This window comes from Rattus norvegicus, chromosome 14 (assembly GCF_021556685.1).
Source record: "Rattus norvegicus strain SHRSP/BbbUtx chromosome 14, alternate assembly SHRSP_T2T, whole genome shotgun sequence".
In the NCBI taxonomy this organism is placed as follows: domain Eukaryota; kingdom Metazoa; phylum Chordata; class Mammalia; order Rodentia; family Muridae; genus Rattus; species Rattus norvegicus.
In genome coordinates this window covers 33,361,560-33,382,138 of record NC_141547.1, presented here as the reverse complement: position 1 = coordinate 33,382,138, position 20,579 = coordinate 33,361,560, and the positions used below count along the sequence as shown (strand labels likewise).

The 20,579-nt window shown below is 46.1% G+C and overlaps 1 protein-coding gene across 4 annotated transcripts in view; it reads left to right on the top strand.

Moving 5' to 3' along the window:
- Positions 1 to 19,806, top strand: part of Pdgfra (platelet derived growth factor receptor alpha) — a 48,471-nt gene extending 28,665 nt beyond the window's left edge. For all 4 annotated transcript variants that reach the window (XM_087582318.1, NM_012802.1, XM_087582319.1 and 1 more), the window contains 11 exon segments: positions 532 to 636; positions 1,390 to 1,500; positions 1,718 to 1,871; positions 2,926 to 3,092; positions 5,517 to 5,632; positions 5,919 to 6,041; positions 8,452 to 8,563; positions 9,549 to 9,648; positions 9,755 to 9,860; positions 13,602 to 13,843; positions 16,543 to 19,806. In XM_087582318.1, the coding sequence (XP_087438444.1) occupies positions 532 to 636; positions 1,390 to 1,500; positions 1,718 to 1,871; positions 2,926 to 3,092; positions 5,517 to 5,632; positions 5,919 to 6,041; positions 8,452 to 8,563; positions 9,549 to 9,648; positions 9,755 to 9,860; positions 13,602 to 13,843; positions 16,543 to 16,690 (1,484 nt within the window). In that variant the 3' untranslated portion in view covers positions 16,691 to 19,806.
- The last annotated feature ends 773 nt before the right edge of the window (positions 19,807 to 20,579 follow it).

Genomic DNA, 20,579 nt, shown 5'->3' with positions numbered 1-20,579 from the left:
GTACAGCCTCTGGTCTGGGGACCTTGCTGGCACGTACAGCCTCTGGTCTAGGGGCCTTCCTTTATGACAAAGGAGACTAGTTCAAGTTTTCAGTTGTGCATTCCTCAGAATCAGTGGCCTTTGGAATACAGAAGATTTCCAGTGGTTAAGGATTTGTTAATGCAAAGGTTGCTTCTGTGTGCATGTGAGAAACAGAAGAGTAGAGAACCAGGGGGGTTGGGTAGAAGCCATGGAGGTAAGTGCACAGGAGTCCCGGGGCCTGGCGGGAGCCCATGTTCACACCAGGGAGGGCCGTGCTCTCCTCTCTTGTCTGTGTTTTCCTTTCCATTGCAAATGTTATTTGACAAAAGCAATTACACTAATTTCCTTCCCTGTGGGCTCAATTCTTTCCTGACATGATGACTTGGAGGAATAATTAGGCTTACTCAATACAGGAAAAACACACCCCCAGCTGTACACCCCTGTGCACCGGCCTCTGCCAGGAGAGTGGAGGAGCCTGAAGCTGGTGTTGATGGCTCTGTTTGCCCACAGGTCGGATCTTGGGATCCGGTGCATTTGGGAAAGTGGTTGAAGGCACAGCTTATGGATTAAGCCGGTCCCAGCCTGTAATGAAGGTGGCTGTGAAGATGCTCAAACGTAAGTGTTTCTTCCCAGGGATACTTTGAATGTGGAGATACTGAATAACTTCTTAGGAAAATTGAGTTTATTGTGATTGTTTGGACTCTAAGTTTTATGTGGATTTAGGCTTAGCCTCTACCACATCCCCATCCCCCCACCCTCAAAAATTAAGTTTCTTTTGTTCTTATCCCTCACTGTTAAAAAATCAGACACTCTTATTTCTTATAACCTTTTTATTTATTTATTTTTTTTAAATCTTAAAAACGATGGGGCTGGGAAGTGGCTCAATGGGTGAAGTGCTTTCTGTGCAAACTTGAGGATCTGGGTTCTGATTCCCCTAGCATCCATCCAGGAAGCCAGAAGAGGTGGTTTGCTCCCGCAGCCCCAACACTTAGGGAGGCAGGGGGTAGATCCTGGAGGCTCACTGGCCAGCTAGGCTACTCACTCAACTTGGTGAGCTCTTAGGTGCAGTGAGGGACCCTGACTCAAAATATAAGATGTGGAAACAGTTGAAAAAGATATCCTGATGTCAGCCTCTGACCTCCATGTGTACTTGTAGGCAAGGGTATTCAGGTGTGCACGCACGCACACACACACACACAAACACACATACACACACACACACAGGATCAGTAGTCTAGACTACTGAAGAGACTGTCTTCCTTTAGACTCTTGGTAAATAAATAATATAGAACCACAAGGTTAGATGTGTCTTTCTGAGATCCAGGAGTAGGGAGTGTAGTTGTACTGAAATCTGGTTTACTTCAACAGCCACAGCCAGGTCTAGTGAGAAGCAAGCTCTCATGTCTGAGCTGAAGATAATGACTCACTTGGGACCGCATCTGAACATTGTGAATTTGCTGGGAGCCTGCACCAAGTCAGGTAGGCTCCTTGTCCTGGGGTTGAGGGGGTGCTGGGAATACTCTTTGCTGTGGAAACTTTTGTACCAGTCTCAGGTACCGATTGCCCTCTCTGCCTCCTGAGTGTTAATCGCAAGCAGAGCTCACTGGTTCCCTGACCTTTTGGAAGTTTGTTGGTTCAGAGCATCACGGCTTCTTTTTGTTCTCCATTTTTACACATGACTTTTTGGTCCTCACAGGCCCCATTTACATCATCACAGAATACTGCTTCTATGGGGATTTGGTCAATTACCTGCATAAGAACAGAGATAGCTTCATGAGCCGACACCCAGAGAAGCCAAAGAAAGACCTGGACATCTTTGGATTGAATCCTGCAGATGAGAGTACCAGGAGGTAAATCTGAGGGGAGCATGTGTGTCCTTGACAGACTCCAGGCCTGCAGACTCTAGGCCAGCACCAGAGGCCACAAGGCTGGCAGCCTACTTAGCCATCCGTGTCAGTGTGGATGGATGCCTATCTGCAGGTGTCTTGGACTGGATCATCACATGGGAAGGCTGTACTGATAGGTTTGAATGACAGGGGGCAGGGATCCTTCTGAGCGCCATTCTCTTCTTTGTATGGGATTTCTCAGGACACGTATATGCTACTCTGGCAAGGGATGTCATTTGTGCTCACCCCCAGGATGAGCTGTTGGTCCTTGCTGAACCTGGGCCAGTGATACTCATTTGTCTCCACCGTTAAAACGTCCAAGTGTCTGTAAAGACCCCGGAGAGTACAAGGGCCTCCCATACTATTAAGTTACCCAGTGAGCTCCGAATGGGTGTTCAGTTCATTGAGTCACAGGGACTATGTGTCTGAGCCACATGGCCACATGGCCACTGAACCCTCAGGGGACAATGACGGCCTTCTGGTCATAAACTTTTCAATAGTTCAGTCTAGCAGACTAAGAATGCTCTGTGTGTTTATGGGAATGTAGCCCCACCCTGACTTCCCTGTAGCTCTTGGGGATGTCTCTGCTCCCTGTGAGGATGTGTAGAAGACAGAGAAGTAAAACATGAAGTCATGATGATGACCTTTTGGGGATCCCAGCTGGCCCTATAGTGTTTCCCTTTAGATAGTATGAATTTTAGGGACCCTTTGGACATGCTTGCTTTCTCCCGGATGGATTTTCCTTCCATGTCATCAGAATCAACCTCTCCTCCCAGAACACCTGGGTTTGAGATGACGCACGCATTCACGACTGATTAATGCTCACCTTCTGTCTGGACCACCCCATGGTCAGTGTGCACATGGGGATTGTTTGTGCCCACCACTGAGCCCTTGCTACCTCCCTCCATTAAGAGCACACTGTAGGCACCCAGATTAGCACGAGTTTGGTTACCTACCGAGTGACTGCATTTAAGGGGCTGCCCGGGGTGAAATTTATTTGTTTGTTTGTTTTTCCCAGTTACGTGATTTTATCTTTTGAAAACAATGGTGACTACGTGGACATGAAGCAGGCTGACACCACACAGTACGTGCCAATGCTGGAAAGGAAGGAGGTTTCCAAATACTCCGACATCCAGAGATCGCTGTACGATCGGCCGGCCTCCTATAAGAAGAAATCCATGCTAGGTAAACGTGTCTTTGCTCATTCTGGCCAATACGGTTTCTCTGTGGTTTAACTTGCTGCTCCGAGGGAGGGAAACAGGGATGACAGGTAGCTCTGCCAAGTCGTGCCATCCCTAAGCGCAGGACTGCCCAGCTGGGCCAAGCTATCTTTCTGTAGATTTGTGCTCTGTGAGTGGGAAGAATAAAGGACACGAGGCTGCTGATGTAAGCCCAACGGTATATCGCTTACCCGGTGCATACACCGTCCTTCTGAGGGAAAAGTCTATCTATCCTATTGTGAAAATAAATAATAATGAAGAATGAAGACAGATATAATGTAATCCGATTCTCAGACTTTAAATGTAGCTGCTTTAAATAAATAATTCATTCTGCCACGATGCTCTTCGCTTGTTAACATGTCTTTTGTTTAAAAAAAAAAAAACGGAAGTGGTGATAACTGGTGTTTTCTCGGTGGCCAAACTGAAAGTTGGCACTCTTACATTATTTTATCATGGTTGAGCTCCATAATTCTGGCTTTTCGCTTTCCTCACATCCGAGTTGTGACAGGAACTGGAGAACAGTAGACAGTTTGAGGTTGCCATTTTCTGACAAGTGTTTCTATTGACTTTTGTTTGAAAGCAGCCCCTTCTGTTTTGAAAACTGTGCCGGGCCTGGGTTCATTTGTAAACTCCGGGATGCAATGGGTGATGCCACACCAGATGGGCCTGCTCTGGGGTGGCCACTCCAGGGCTCTCGCTTAACCATACCCTCAAAGTGAGCAGTGTCTAGACAGGCCTGAGCTTTTCCTGTGATTTTTTTGGGGGTGTTTGAGCCTCTCATCAGCTGCTGCAAAAGTGTTCAGCTGCCATGGAGATTGTTTTGAAAAAAAAAAAAAATCTCTAACATGCTCTGAATACTTTCAGGGTTCTTAAGCGAAAGGTACAATCCATTAAAAAATATGTGCTTGTTTTGCAAAACTTAGTGTGTAATAATATTTTCCATATCTGCAGCTCCATTCACTTCACTTTGCCAAATGGGTAAACTTCCAAACACTTCTTAAAGTTTATCCAATGAGAGTTCTTGGAACAGTGCTTTCTTTCCACTCCCAAATGGTTAAAAATAGTTTACATTGCTTCCCGGGCAGAGCTGGTGGACTTGGCACCAGAGAGAAGGGACCTGAGTCATGCTCGGCCTGGGTCCTGCTGGCAAGCAGACCACAGTTTTCTGGCCTTCCCATAGCTGGTTGAAAAAATGAATGGCTGAAACTGCTCATCACTGGCCTGTGAATCATCGAAAAGTATTGAGAACTGCTGACCTAGATTGCCCGCCTCAAAACCCATAGGGTCCTTCTAGATGGGATGAGTGGGGGACAGAGGACAGGTTACAAAGGGAGGTCGATGCCTGGTCATGGGCACTGTCCTTGGAGATGGCTGCCTGGTCTGCTCAGTAGGTGATTTAACTGGTAAATTATACACAAAGCCAAAAAGGAAAGAAAAAAAACCCTCAAATTCATCATGGATGATTTCAGTGTGTGTGTTCGTGTGTGTGTGTGTGTGTGTGTGTGTGTGTGTGTGTGTGTGTGTGTGTGTGTGTAGGGAGGGGGGCCAAGGGAGAGGGAGAGGGGGAGAGAGAGAGAGAGAGAGAGAGAGAGAGAGAGAGAGAGAGAGAGAGTCCAAGAGTCCAAGATAGCTGAGGTGATGTGACTAGGTGGAAAGTGAAATCCAAGGGCAAAAGACAATGTCTGTGAGACTCCATGGAGGAGGTTGGTTTGACCAATCATTATGTGTATAACTATCCCCCTGCCCGCCCAGGTATGCGTTTGTGCACGCAGGATGAATGTCTCTTATCTTAAATGCTTGGAACTAAATGTGTTTTGAATTTTTTTTTTAGATTTTGGAATATTTGCATATACATTATGAGATATCTTGAGTTTGGGAGCCAAAAATCTAAGTACAAATTCATGTCTGTTTCATGCACACCTCAGACACATAGCTGACAGTAATTTTATACAATATTTTTTTAGCGTGCTTGTGTTTTGACTGTGATCTGTCACATGAAGTCTGGCATGGGGATATTTTACGGTCGTGCTGATGCAAAATGAGTTTGGGATGTTTGAAGCATTTTAGATTCAGGGTTTGGGGTTGGGGATGCTCAACCTGTGTATATTTCCTTTGGAAGAAAGAACTATTCTTTTCTTCTTTCTATTCTTATAGTACTAAGGACTAAAATGTGTGCCTCGTGCCTCCTGGGCAAGTGCTCTGTCATGAGCCACACGCACAGCCTCCTTTGTATAGTTTCTGTACCCGGTAAAGTCTAAAAGTTCTGACAGAATGCTTTCGGGAGAGATCTTTGGACAAGCTTCTGCAACTTGCTAGATGAGGGAATGTCTGCATACTGGGAGGCCCCCCGCTTTCACCCAACACCAACACACTTGACTCCTTTCCACAGACTCAGAAGCCAAAAACCTCCTTTCGGATGATGACTCCGAGGGTCTGACTTTGCTGGACCTACTAAGCTTCACCTACCAAGTGGCCCGAGGGATGGAATTTTTGGCTTCGAAAAATGTAAGTTCGAGGCACAGAGACCTCTTCAGACCCAGCCGTAGCTTCAGAGGGAGGGGCACGGAAAGAAGGGCTGGGAGGAAGATCTTCGAGCCAGAGTAACAGTGGCTTCTCAGTTCAACCCTACCTCTGTTGCTTCCCCAGATAGGCTGAGAGTGACGTCACTGGGTGTCTGCCTTTCTCTGGGACACCTTTTAAGTGACCCCACAGACTGGCCGGTCTTGCAGGAGTGCTGCCACCTGGCCTCAGCTGGAGCCATTCTGAAGTGGTTTCTTTCCTTCCCATGTAGTGTGTCCACCGGGACCTGGCTGCCCGCAACGTCCTTCTGGCGCAGGGGAAAATCGTGAAGATCTGTGACTTCGGGCTGGCCAGAGACATCATGCACGATTCTAACTACGTGTCAAAGGGCAGCGTACGTTCCCTCCGTCCTCTATCCTTCCCCCACCCTCTGAAGTGCTGCTAGGTCTCAGTTCAGGAGCCAGTCATCAGCTGGCTCCAGGGTCTCAGTAGAAAGCTTAGGTTTAACAGTCAGACAGCCTGTGTTTACTCAAGTTCCTCGTCTATTTCATGTCTTGGTTTCTCTGTAGCTTCACCCATTTATAAATTGCTACACAGGGGATGATTTAGGTAATTCTCATAAAGTGCTGTAGACAGTGTGTGGTATATAGAAGCACCTGTCAGGGGCTGGAGAGATGGCTGGTTGGTTAAGAAGAGCACTGGCCTCTCTTCCAGAGGCTCTGGATACAATTTCCAGCCCGAACATGATAGCTCACAGCTGCCTCTAACCACAGGTCTAGGGATCTGATGCCATCTTTTGGCTTCCAATCCATTTGGCGTACAGACATTGGGGGCAAAACACCCATACATGCAACATTAGGAAAAAGCAATTAGACACACCCAGTAAGTGTTAATTCCCAATCAATCAAGTATGTACATGAATATACAAGCATTCGCTTCCAGGGAGATCTCTAAGTTTTAAGCTCTTACCAGATTTCCAACAGGCAAGTTTAACCTCGAGAACAGGGAGACTGCTTGAATAAATAGAATGGCACCCCTTCTCTGGTGATAGTTTGTCTACTTGACCCGCCCTCTTCTTCCCTTCAGCCTGTAAGCACATGAATAGTTCAGGGCACATCTATCACCTATTGGTACAGTTATATGTCACTCTGCTTCACTGGTGTAAGGCAGCTTACAGGGCTGCAGCCTCTGCTTTGAGAGGGACAGTGATCTCTGTCCGTGCTCTGTGCCCCAGTCTCGTGCTCAATGACTGTAGCCACAGCTCTTCCCAGACACCTTGAACGAGCTGCTAAACTTTGGTGGAAGTGATTTCTTTTTTTTTTTTTTTTTTGGCATCTTTTCTTTTCTTTTTTTTTTATTAACTTGAGTATTTCTTATATACATTTCGAGTGTTATTCCCTTTCCAGGTTTCCGGGCAAGCACTCCCCTCCCTCTCCCCTTCTCTATGGGTGTTCCCCTCCCCATCCTCCCCCCTTGCCGCCCTCCCCCCAACAATCACGTTCACTGGGGGTTCAGTCTTAGGAGGACCCAGGGCTTCCCCTTCCACTGGTGCTCTTACTAGGATATTCATTGCTACCTATGAGGGCAGAGTCCAGGGTCAGTCCATGTATAGTCTTTAGGTAGTGGCTTAGTCCCTGGAAGCTCTGGTTGCTTGGCATTGTTGTACATATGGGGTCTCGGAAGTGATTTCTTACCTAAGGTTATGAAGATCTACTGTTTCTTCGTAGTCTGGACAGAGGGGTGTGTGTGGGGAGGGTGCTGTACTGTACAGCTGCCCAGACTTAGTATTTCACCTGAAGTTTGGACCAGCTCTGCAAAAGAGACGCATTCGAATGTCTTGTCTTTTGGTGGTGGAAAATCACCACTTATTTCTTACAGCTTGGAAACTAATACTGGTTTCCAGGATGCTGTATCTATTCTTAGTTTTGTTCCTAGGGTCACCTAAAAACGGTTGGGGGACTGGTCTGGTCAAAGGTCACGCTTTATTGGTAAATTGAAGGTTAAATGTTTTTAGTATATGATTCCTTTAGAAGATATGAGAAGTGACATTGACCATTCTTTGTCCATTATTATTAAGAATCTACGTGGGCTGGAGAGATAGCTCAGTGGTTAAGAGCACTGACTGCTCTTCCAGAGGTCCTGAGTTCAATTCCCAGCAGCCTCATGGTGACCCACAACCATCTGTAATGGGGATCTGATGACCTCTTCTGGTGTGTCTGAAGACAGTGACAGTGTACTCACCTACATGAAATAAATAAATAAATCTTTAAAAAAAAAATCTACACAGTGGGGCTAGAAGGAGAGCTCCGTGAGTGAAGTATTTGCTGTGTAAGCACGGGTACCTGTGTTTGATCTCCAGAACTCATGTGCAAAGCCTGACACAGTGGCCAGTGCTTGTAACCCCTGAGATGGGGAGGCAGAGACAGACTCCTGCAGCTCCTCGCCGCTTAGCTGAATTGGTGAATCCCAGGCCAGGAGAGAGCTTTCTCAGAGAAAAAAAACAACCTATAGGTGGACAGTATCCTGAGGAAAACAGCGGAGGCCTTTGGTCTCCACATGCACGCATACCTGCAACAAGCACTTGCATACACCTGAACACACACACACACACACACACACACACACACACACACACACACACACACAAATATACATGGATACACAATCTATGTAGTTGCTGGTGAACAGTAAATACATAAGAGACAGAATGCAGGCAAGATCTTTAATGCATTATTCTCAGCCCAGGGAGAGACCCTTTCTGTTTCTATACCCTGTGGGTTCATCTCCTCTCTCCTTCTCCACAGACTTTCCTGCCTGTGAAGTGGATGGCACCTGAGAGCATTTTTGACAACCTCTACACCACGCTGAGTGACGTCTGGTCTTATGGCGTTCTGCTCTGGGAAATATTCTCCCTTGGTAAGAGCTCAGCGGCTAGCTAGTGTGGCTTATTCTGCATAGCACTAGAAGGGACATGGGTCTGCCCCAGATCCAGGTGACTCGTGCAGTCCCACCCCACAGGCTTACCCCTACCGTGTCTGATGGAGGCTGAGTAGATCCATAAGGGGTCTCCGGGGGCTGCTTCCTTGCCCCTGGCCACCATCACTCTGGTTGTGCCAGAGTCGTTTGCTCCCATGGGAAGTGTTTCCGACGATATCTGCTTTTTCATTTTGGACTTGATTAGAGAGTTCACCAACAGTGTCCTCTCTCTTACTTGATGATGAATGATGCCCAGGTGAAAGGTGATGTGGCAGGGAACCCACAGGGCGGGTAACTCCACATCTCAACAAGAAAAATACGTAACATTTGGTCACTTGTCATTAGGGCCTAAGGTGCCGGCTGCCAAGGGAGGGTCGTATAAGGGAGTGGTGAGGTTTGACCAAACTCTGGGGATACACAGATTACACACTTATAGGTAAACCCTGTAAGCTGTAATGTGGATCCAGAGGAAGGACAGAACAACCTTGGAGTGGTTTTGGAAGCTTCAGAGAGGGAATTGAACTTGACTTGGCCTTGCCTTGGCTGCTCCACCCGCTGCTATCCCTCCAGCTCTGCTTCTTCTGAGGTCTTCTATGCCCTTAAAACAGCAGACTGTGGACATTCCAGATCCTAGCTTTGACTCGGGCTGTAATTACGTGAACACTTCTGAGGAAGATGATATTCTTTAGTGGCCTAGAACACCTTTCCGCCTTGTTCGTGTGTTTGAGTTTAGATGTGCTTGTTAGAAACACTATTAAGTGCGTTAGTGAATTTTGTTCTAACGTTGCCCAAGATGTCTGGATTTGATCAGCCGAGACTGCTATGGCAATCCTGCAGATTCTTTGAAAGAATCAGGCCATCAGGACTTTGAGGTCAAAGGTATATGGTACAAGTAAAAACCCTCTGTCATCCGGTTATCTCGTAGGTGGCACACCCTACCCTGGCATGATGGTTGATTCTACTTTCTACAATAAGATCAAGAGCGGATACAGGATGGCCAAACCCGACCATGCCACCAGTGAAGTGTAAGCTTCCTCCCCACCCGTGGGCTCCCGTCAATGCTCCGGGGGTCTGCGGGGTGGCTGACAGCCACAGGCACGCCCACACTCACTCTGAGCTCTGCTTCTGCAGCTATGAGATTATGGTGCAGTGCTGGAACAGTGAACCCGAAAAGAGACCCTCCTTCTACCACCTCAGCGAGATAGTGGAGAATCTGCTGCCTGGACAGTACAAAAAGGTTGGTTTGAGCCTGCGACTGTGGGCGGGAGGATGAGGACAAGGAGGGGAGACTAGCTAGCAGTTATGCCAACAAGCAGAGCACTTTCAAAGGAGGACACAGACTGTGTGATCTTGTGACCATGGCTTCGGGGAGTGTTCTATAGGACCCCAGTAGCACTGATGAATGAGAGCCCTCCCCTTCCCACAGGGCTGTTTTTTATCTTACCTGTGAGACACCTGTAGGCACTTCCTAGTCCAGTCATTTGAGTGTCTGAGGGTACAGTGCAGTTAGAACTCTCAGGACATCTGAAGCCATTAAATCGCCCATTTGAATGCACTTAAATCCATTTGAAACTGGCTTTTACCAGCTGACTGCAGGGGACGATCCCAGCTGTTATCTGTGACTCCAGCTGGTTTTCTGTGGCACAGAAAGCATTGTTCAAAGGAACAAATGTAATTCCACGGACCTGCGCGGGAGCCGTAAATGAATGGGGCAATTTTCTGCTGAGGCCTTGAGAAGGGAAGCCACACACTCGTGCGTGATGAATCTCATCCCAGACTAGGCACGGCAGACCGACCCATTTCTCTTCCTTCGAGAGAGGCGACATCAGTAGTTTGTCCCAGAGCCTCATCAGTTTGAGCTGAAAGTTCAGTATGTCAGTTTTGATAGCACTGATTTCACTTCTCATACGTGGTGCTGGGAGTGCGTAGGAATCATTTACCTAGGTCTGTGGAAGATTCTCTGTTGGCGGGAAGAGGAAGAGGCTACTGCTGGAACTAGGGGTCTTCCATTTCTGTCTGTTGTGGCTGGTGCCGTGCTATACACAGATAGCGAGAGTCTGTGTGGTGTGTTGACTAAAGGTGTGTGCGTCAGAGGGACATAGCCAGGTCGTATGGTAATTTACTTTTAGTTTTTTGTTTTGTTTTGGTTTTTAGAGACAGGATTAACTCGCTTTGAAGACCAGGCTGGGCTCTAACTCATAGAGATCTGCCTGCCTCTGCTTCCAGAGTGCTGTGAGGAAAGATGTTTATGATGCCCAATTTACTTTCAGGCTTTTTTTTTTTTAAAGGAATCTAGCCTCCATACAGACTTCCAGTTTGGATGTACAGCCCCCACCTCAACACAACCTTATCCTTCCTTCCTTCCTTCCTTCCTTCCTTCCTTCCTTCCTTCCTTCCTTCCTTCCTTCCTTTGTTGCTTTCTTGCTGATAGCCATTTTGGATTGAGTGGCCTTTCTTTTTCTCCACTGGCTAAGGATGTTGAATCTTTTTCCAAGGATTTATCAGATACTTATTTTTAATCTTTTGAAAGCTAAATATTCAGTTTATTAGCCAATTCATTGAATATTTTTGTGTGTGTGACACACACACACACACACACACACACACACGCACGCACGCACGCGCACGCACGCACGCACGCACGCTCACACGCCTATGTTTGCTGGTCTTTATATAGCCTGCCTACTCATCCATTGTCTGATGTATATTTATATATTTGGCAGAGCTTCCCCCCACCCCAATTCTTTACATTTTCTTTTTACTTTTGTGACTGTTTCCTTTGCAAACAAAACTACAACATAAAACTCAAAAAACAAAGCACAAAAGCTTTATTATTTCTTCCTCCTTTATTACTGTTTTGTTTTGTTTTTTAGTTTCTTTTTTGAGACGGGGCCTCACTTTGTATCTCTGGCTGACCTGGAACTTGCTAGGTAGACCTCGCAGAGATCCTCCTTCCTCTTCCTAGTATTGGGATCCACCACATCTGGATGTTTATTTATTGTTTTAGACAGGGTCTCACCATGTAGCTATGGCTGGCCTGGAACTCTCTAAGTAGACCTAGCTGTCCTCAGCAAGGATCCGCATGCCTCTGCTTCCTGGATTAAAGGCGAGGATCACCACACCCAGCCTTACCCAGAAGTTTTCACATTTCATTTTTTATGTGTGTGAGAGACAGTGTCTCACTTTGTATCTCTGGCTGACCTGGAACTTGCTAGGTAGATCAGGCTGGCCTTGAACTCACAAAGATCCTCCTGTCTTTGAGCGTTGGGATTAATGGCAGACACCACTTGCCCAGACCCACTTGTTAATTCTTGATCATTTCCCTTGCTCCTGGAGTCTGACTCAGACAGTTCTAGTCTATGTCTACATCTTGGAATGCTTTCTTCCAGCTGTCTCAGAGTGTTACGTCTTACATTTAGGTCTTGATTCATTTGGAACTGAGCTCTGTGGGGAGCGAGACAGATCTATCTCCATCTTCTTCTAGTTCTCCAAGTTGTTAGATAGGCCGTCTTTTCTCTAGTGTCAACTTGGCCTCCCTACGTCACATAGGTGGCTATGTCTGTGTGCTTATTTCTGGACCCTCTATCCTGCTCTGTTGATTTATTTACTTATAGTTATATATGTGTAATACACATATTTAATATACACATAAAACTATGGCTCTGTCATACAGTTTGAGGTCAGGTATTATGAGTCTCAGAATTATGATATTTCCAGCATTGCTCTAGCTATTTGAGATCTTTTGGGTTTTTCTGTATGAGTTTTAGAATTGCTTTTCTAGTTCTGAAAAAAAAATGTTGAAATTTGTCGGGGATTGTGTTGAAGCCAGGCTCAGAAAGGCAAGTACCATGTTTCTTCTACATGCAGAAACTAATTTAAAATTATGTGTGTATACATATACACACATGTGTGTACTTATTTATCTAAATATTGATTTTATTTTTTAATTTTTACTTATGTGTGTATGTACATATGCCTGTTTGTCTATATACATACCACGTGTGTGGGTGTCTGTGGAGGTCAGAAGTGGGTGTGGAAATTTTTAGAACTGGAATTATAGGAGGCTGTGAGCCACCTAGTGTGGGTGCTGGGAACTGAACTTGTGTCCTTTGCAAGAGCAACAAATGCTCCTAAATACCGAGCCGTATATGTACACGTATACCTGCACATGCGCACACACGAACAAGAGAGGGGACCATGAGAAGGAAGGAAGAGATCTTAAAGGTTGGGGTGGAGAGAGTCATGAGATGTATGTGGTAAAAAAGCAGACAGACCTATCTCGGGGGAGGAGGGGAATCAGCCAGAGGGAAACAGGGAGCGTAAGCAAGGGTAATGGGGGAGGGGAGAATGATGAGATCAAAGCACAATGACAGATGTGTAAACTGAACAAATCAACACACACACACACATACAACACACACACACAACACACACAAGACACAAGACACACACATATAACACACACACAACACACACAACACACACACACAGAACACACACACATACAACACACACACACACACACACACACACACACACACACACACACGCACAGAGGAAAGTAGGATTTTTCACATCAGAAGTCAGATTTCCCCAACACTGAGGGCTCAGGAGGATGCTTGGAATGGTGCCTCCAGTATAAACCCTCTGCTCATTCTACAGGTCCTGTATGGGCCCTTGAGGGACTCAATGACTCAATGAGGGTCCCTCAGTCCCCATGTTGGTCCTGTGTGAGAGTAGTAGGCACCTCATTGCAGTTACAAACCTAGGGAAAGGCTTGCTGTGTCTGACGTCTCACCAGGAGTCCTATGTTGTCCCTGTTTCTTGACCTGTTTCTCTTCCTGGTGATGGTTAGCGCAGGACTCTCCCTTAGCTCTCCTCAGGGAAACACACATGTAAACCACACACTTCAATGTCTACATTCACGTTATAGTTTGTCAGTAACACTGGATTAAATGTGTTAAACGTATACTTTCAGAGTTATGAAAAGATTCACCTGGACTTCCTAAAGAGTGACCATCCGGCTGTGGCACGCATGCGTGTGGACTCTGACAACGCGTACATCGGTGTCACTTACAAAAATGAAGAGGACAAGCTGAAGGAATGGGAAGGTGGCCTGGATGAACAGAGATTGAGCGCAGATAGTGGCTACATCATTCCCCTGCCAGACATTGACCCTGTTCCAGAGGAGGAAGACCTGGGCAAGAGGAACAGACACAGGTAACTATGGCCACCTTCCTGGTGCTAGCCTGCAAGGGAGACTAGGGCCACCAGGGATGTAAACTGTGTGGACAACAGGGGCATAGTTCCAGGGTAGGTCAAGGTTTCACCTGCCTTCCCATGACGTCCTCCCATGTGACTCAGAGGTGTCCTCTCACTCTTGAGTGAGCGCTTCTCTGGTGAACGATCTCTGATCCTTGTCCTTAGGTCATTTGGGGGCCAAAGCTGTGGTGCCTGGTGATAAAAAGCTCCACTCTGAGCTCTTTTTTTTTTTTTTTTGGTTCTTTTTTTTCGGAGCTGGGGACCGAACCCAGGGCCTTGCGCTTCCTAGGCAAGTGCTCTACCACTGAGCTAAATCCCCAACCCCCCACTCTGAGCTCTTAAACGTTCATGGAGCTGAGGAAAACATTGAGCGAGGTGGGGTTGGGATGTGAGATGCTCCACCAACAGCCCTTAGCCCCGCATGCAATTCATAATGATCTGGGGAGGACTTTTTCTTTTCTTTTCTTTTCTCTTCTTTTCTTTTCTTTTCTTTTCTTTTCCTTCCTTCCTTTCTTTTCTTTCTTTTTTTAAAGATTTAATTATTTACTTTATGTATACGAGTTCTGTAGCTGTCTTCAGACACACCAGAAGAGGGCATCTGATCCCATTATAGATGGTTGTGAGTCACCATGTGGGTGCTGGGAATTGAACTCAGGACCTCTGGAAGAGCAGTCAGTACCCTTAACCACTGAGCCATCTCTACAGCCCCTGGGAAGGACTTTCAAACTTCTGATTCACAGGCCTCATCCTGTCTGTCTGTCTGTCTGTTTGTCCCTCCTTCCTCTGGTGGGCTATTTTCTCCTGTTTGTGTGAGGCAGAAGGAAGCCACCTCACCAAAGGGAAGAGGTCGGGGTTCTACCCACCCGCAGATGATTGTGAATTTCGAGTAAAAAAGACACACACGGACAAGGCAGATGGTAACGCAAGGCAGAATATGAAAAAGACAGCAAGAATCTAGAGAAGGGAGGGGGACAGGGGAGAGTTCTGGCAGGCTAGTGACTTCAGGGATAGTACACCTAAAACTTTTGTTTTAAAAATGTTTAGTACAGGGGTTGGGGATTTAGCTCAGTGGTAGAGCGCTTGCCTACCAATCTCAAGGCCCTGGGTTCGGTCCCCAGCTCCGAAAAAAAGAAAAAAAATGTTTAGTACACAGGAATAGTGTGAGAGTACACCTGTCAATCAGAGGGTATAGGAGTTGACATTTACCTCATTCTCCTTATCCAGCTTGGTGTCACATATATCATCATCATCACCATTACCACCACCATCATCATCATAGCACACACACACACACACACACACACACACACACACACACACACACACACACACACTTCTCACTCAATGGCTCAGAGTTAAGTAGGAAACGCCAAGGTAATTCACCCCTAGCATTCTGCCATACACTTCCTAAGAACAAGAACATTCATGTGATGTCTGTCATGACACCATGGAAGAAAGTTAGAGTTGGAGATACAGAATTCGTGTTGGCCATATCTGATGCCGTAAGTTCAATTCCCGGTACTGAAATAAGAAAGAAAAGAAGAGAAGGGAACCAACAGCTGCTCTCAGATCTCTTTTCATACCCAGACTTTGTCCAAATCCACATACCAGTTTGAATCATAACTGCTAATTTATTGAGCTCTTTATATGTTTATAGTTATCAGATTATTATCATAGTTAATTATCTCTGCAGGTATATTGTTAGATATTGCTGTCATGCCATTTTTAGCATCGTTTAGTTTTATATTCCACGGAGGTCTTCTTTAACTTTACTTTTTATTATATTTTTATTTATATTTTATTTTTGATTTTTTATTATATACACTTTAATTTTGAGATTATATTTGTGTGTGTGTGTGTGTGTGTGTGTGTGTGTGTGTACAGATATGTGCACCTAAGTGTGTGAATGTAACCTGCTCGGTCTGTGTGATGCTACCTACATGTATGTGTCCATTTTCAGGGCTGACCATTTGGTACTGGATAGCCAATTTGATGTGTTCTTCCCTGGGGAAGACCCTTTCTCTGGTTCTCAACTTCTCTCATTATCTGTAGCTCTTGGTCTAGAGGAGAGGCTGCCTGAGCTCCTTGCTTACACATTAACGTGACTATTGGTGGCATTCTGGTGCAGGTCTTGTTGGCGAGGCTTCGGGTATGTCCTTGCATAGGTGGGAAAACAAGAGCTTTTTCCTTCCGCCTTTACCCGAGCCTTTAGACCCAGAGGGGCGGGGAGAACAAGGAGGAGGGGCGTGGCAGGAAGTGAGTGAAAGTGTGGGACCCCATCCTCCTGCTTCCCTTGTTTAACTTTCTCAGTATCTTTTGATTGGCTGTTGCTTATCCTCTCCCCTGATAGGATGAGCAGGAAAAATAGAATCTGTTGTGTCTTGTTAGTAACGCCCCCAAAAAAACGTGTGGTAGGAAGGACAGCGAGCAGAGTTGCGCCGATGGCTGTGTCTTGGTTTTGTGTTGGCTCTGTGCAGCAATGGCCATGGAGTGACTGACTGGCTGGGTCCGTGGCAGACTGGCCATGCTTGGCCGCACATACTTCAACAGGAAAGGACCTTGGACAAAGAGTCCCGCCTGTTGCTTCAGGCAGCCACCCTTGAAATGCAGCCCTGGAAGTGAGTCTGTTCATGACGTTTGTCTTTCAATCCCATCAGCTCGCAGACTTCGGAAGAGAGCGCCATCGAGACGGGTTCCAGTAGTTCCACTTTCATCAAGAGAGAGGACGAGACCATTGAGGACATCGACATGATGGATGATATTGGCATAGATTCCTCAGACCTGGTGGAGGACAGCTTCCTGTAACTGGCAGGCTCGGAGTGTCTATCATCTTCTCTGGGAGCCTCCTCGGGATCCCCTTAAGAAAACCACTTCATTGCAATGCAAAGGTTGAGACTTGGGTGATGTGGAGACAGAAGTTCCCGGCCAAGGGTCTTGGGAAGCCTCTGTGAATGACTGGGATACTCGGATCGAACGTTGTCCATGCTGCCCCTTGCAATCCGTCAGTAGCATCTCAGCGGCGTGTGAGGTTTGGAAATGGACGGACAAGGGAGTGACTGGCCACAGAAGACGGGCTTTGTGTTTCCGGGGCATTGGTGAGATTCCCACACGCGCAACTTGTACTGCAGACAACTCCAGCATTGTAATTATGTAAATAACCCTAGCCGAGGACGTGTTAGATCTGTGTTAACCCTCCTCTCTGGACCTCTGAAGAGACCACTCAGTACATCCGTGTGCTTCCTTCCCTCTTGGAATCCGGTACCAGCTGCTGTTGAATTTTCTCCTGAAGTACATGCAAAACCACTTTGAACTTTGGAAGGTACTGGAACTGTTGTGTTTTACTGTCTTATTAGTGTTAAAGAGGCAAAAGATAAAAGACTAACCAACCTTGAGTAGTAGATTTGGGTCTCTTAGGAGCCCAAGAACGAACGCCTCTGTATCTTGTAATCTATACATATAACACCACTACTGTTAACAAGAATGCTAAAGATGTAATCCCTAACCTGATTTCTTTACAGAGAAAGCACAATTAATTAGAACAAAACCCTTACTAAGTAGATGACGAGTTTGGCAGTTTTTTTTTTAACATTTATATTAAGTAACATGTTTCTCAATAAAATATAATAGGTTTAGTGGTTTAAAGTTAGCAAGCCCTAGAGAGCAGAGTGTAAGTAGTGTTGTCCAGAAAGGCCAACCTTTTGTTGTAGTGTTCTAAGCTGTTTCCCTAATCCAAGGCCCTAAGAACAGTTAATCGCCTCTGAGTTACTGGGATTAGAAATAAGCAAAACAGAACCCCCGGGTGTCCTAAATGTTCTTAGTAGAAAGGCTTAAGTCTGAGCCCAGTGTGACTTCTCATGCTGTGTGTGACCTTGTGGAAAAGAACCGTCCACAAAAAGGACTCCGGTGGGCAGAAGTATCTTTTGTGGCCAGTGATGACTTGGATGGATCCCACCCATACTTACCTTTTAAATCTATGACCTCTTAAGGATGCGTCAACATCAGCGCCTCACTTTTCCTCTCTTGTCTCAAAGAGAAAGAGCTGGGAACCCTGAAACCACAATGGTGCTGTTGATTGCAAGGCTATGTGGGCGTGAACTGGCTCCTTCATTCCCACCGTTTGCAACTAGGGTCACAAGCCTCAGTGGTTTCAGACCTCCGCCCCAGAGATCTGGAATTACGAGGTCTGACGGGAGCAAGAAGCTATATTATGTTTTAATTAACTCCTTGGCGCTCTTGAGGAGTCAGTGTTCAGAAACGCTGGCTTGGGTTACAGGGGTTTGCTGCGGGTGGGGCAGGGCAGCCTTGAAAATTGGAACTGAGCTAGAAGTCGACCACGCAGGAAGGCTACTATTTTTAAGTCCTTGGCTTCATGTCAATGCCACGTATCCAGCAATTCCTGCCCTTGATTTAACCTTCCAGGCTTAGCCGAGGCTGAGAAAACAAGATCTTGGCTTGGGCACATCTTCCAGTTCTAGTCAGCGTGGGTACCACTTCCCACCGGATGGAGGACCTGAGCTCGCTCACCTCAAAGAGGGCCCACAAATGGTGCAAGCCCGTGTGCCAGGTCTGTGTCTAACCAGCTCCGGAACCGGTGGGGAAGATAAAAAGGTTTCTGGATTTGGGGGCTTTAGGTGGGAGGCTATCACAAGCATCCAAACTGCCAAACTGGTTAGTGTGGGTTCATTGGCATTCTCTGCAATGTGTCTAATTGCTGACTCTGTATGAATGAAACATGGGGTATGATTAACTGCAATCACTGTATGCACTTCCAGCAGGTGATGCTTTGGAAGGCGCAGAAGCAATAACAAGGTACTTGACTACCTACTGGCATAATCTCAATGCAAACCCCAACTTTCCCCCTCTCACAGTCAGTGTGAGGACTGAGCCAGATTGGCCAATTGAGAAGCAAAAACCTGACTAGATTCTTTTGAGCCAATTAGACTTGAAATACGCCCATGTTTCTAGACTCGCAGCTCAAGTGGTCTGTTTACCACGCGTTTGCACAGCCTTGGTTTTGTTGCTTCCTTTTACTCTAATGTCTGTCACTTGGGACCTTGCATGACAATTTGAGGTTGGAGGAAGCTTCTCAGACCGACAGTTTTCCCATCCCTACCAGTACTTGCCTCTGAGATTAAATGGGATTGCATTCGTTTTGTTTTCTGAGACAGGGCCTCTCTATGTAGCCCTGGCTGCCCTGGAACTCACTGTGTAAACCAGGCTGGCCTTGAACTCCCAGAGATCCATTGTCTCTGTCCCCCCAGGGCTGGGATTGCTGGTGTGTACCACCACACTCAGCAGGGATACATTTTTATTTTCAAACAGTGTTTTGACTGTATCCTGGTTTCTTTTTGGCCTCCTGCAGAGTCCCTGGAAGGAAATTTACCAATTTTCTCTGCTTTCTATTCTTATTTTTATGATGACAATCAAAGCTGGCCCGAAGAACACAATTTGTGACTTTTTTTTTTTAAATAATCAGTGATGTCCTTAAAATGTGGTCTGCCAACCTGTACAAAATGGTCCTATATTTTTGAAGAGGGACGTGAGATAAAATGATGTTATACATCGATATGTATATATCTGTTGCTATGTAGACTTGGAGAATACTGCCAAAACGTGTATGACAAGCTGTATCACTGCCTTTGTTTATATTTTTTTAACTGTGATATTCCCCACAGGCACGTTAACTGTTGCACTTTTGAATGTCCAAAATTTATATTTTAGAAGGAATAAAGAGAAAAATACTTACATGTTCCCAACATGGTGGTGTGGTAAATGTGTGAGAGCAACTCCATAGAGAGGGTCTTCCAATCCAAGATGGCTTCCAGATACCCGTGTTCATGTTTTGTTTAAAAAAAAAAAGAAGTGTAAATGGAGATCTTTATATTTCAATAAATGATTTATGATATATGATTTTAAAGTTATGAAGGTCTGCCACTTCTTTTCTTTTTGGTTTTAGTTTGGTCAGAATCCCATTCAACCCCCTTCCTACAACTCAGCCTGTTGTTTGAGGCAAGATCTTGTTGTATAGCTTGGGTTGGCATTGAGCTTTGTGATCCTCCTGCCTCAGCCTCCAGAGTGCTGGTATCATAGCCATCTAGCACAATGACCTGCCTCCTCCTCCTCTTCCTCCTCCTCCTCCTCTCCCTCTTCCTCTTCCTCCTTCCCCTCCCCCTCCCCTCCCCCTTCTCCCCTTCCCCTCCCCCTTTTCTGAATAAACTCACTAGTTAGTAAGGGCAGTTGAGTGGAAGCTGGAGGTCTCCCATATATTGGCATCACACGCGAGTGGCCTTTCCGTCGCTATGGAAACCTATCAGAACGTTCAGTGTTTGCCGCAGTGGTGAGCTGCCTCCGTGCGCCACTACCTGTACTGTGCTTGAGCATCTTCTGTTCTGTGCACATTCGTGTGCCCCACATTTGTCAGCTTCCTGGTATCTCATCATATAAATTAGTACAATTAATAATTGGAAACCAGGTCCCCCCATTTCAGAATAACTCCCAGTTTCAGACTCAGAGTCAGACAGGCCTGTGTCCGTCAGCACAAGGCTGTTCATTGAGTATTGGCTCCACCTTGGTTCAGCCCAGGAAGGACACAGATTCCTGGGAATAATAACCCTTCTGTCTAAAGAGTAGCTACATAGTCCCATCCTTAACAGACAATCCTGCCTCATTTACCTGGCCTAGTGTTTTCTTTTTC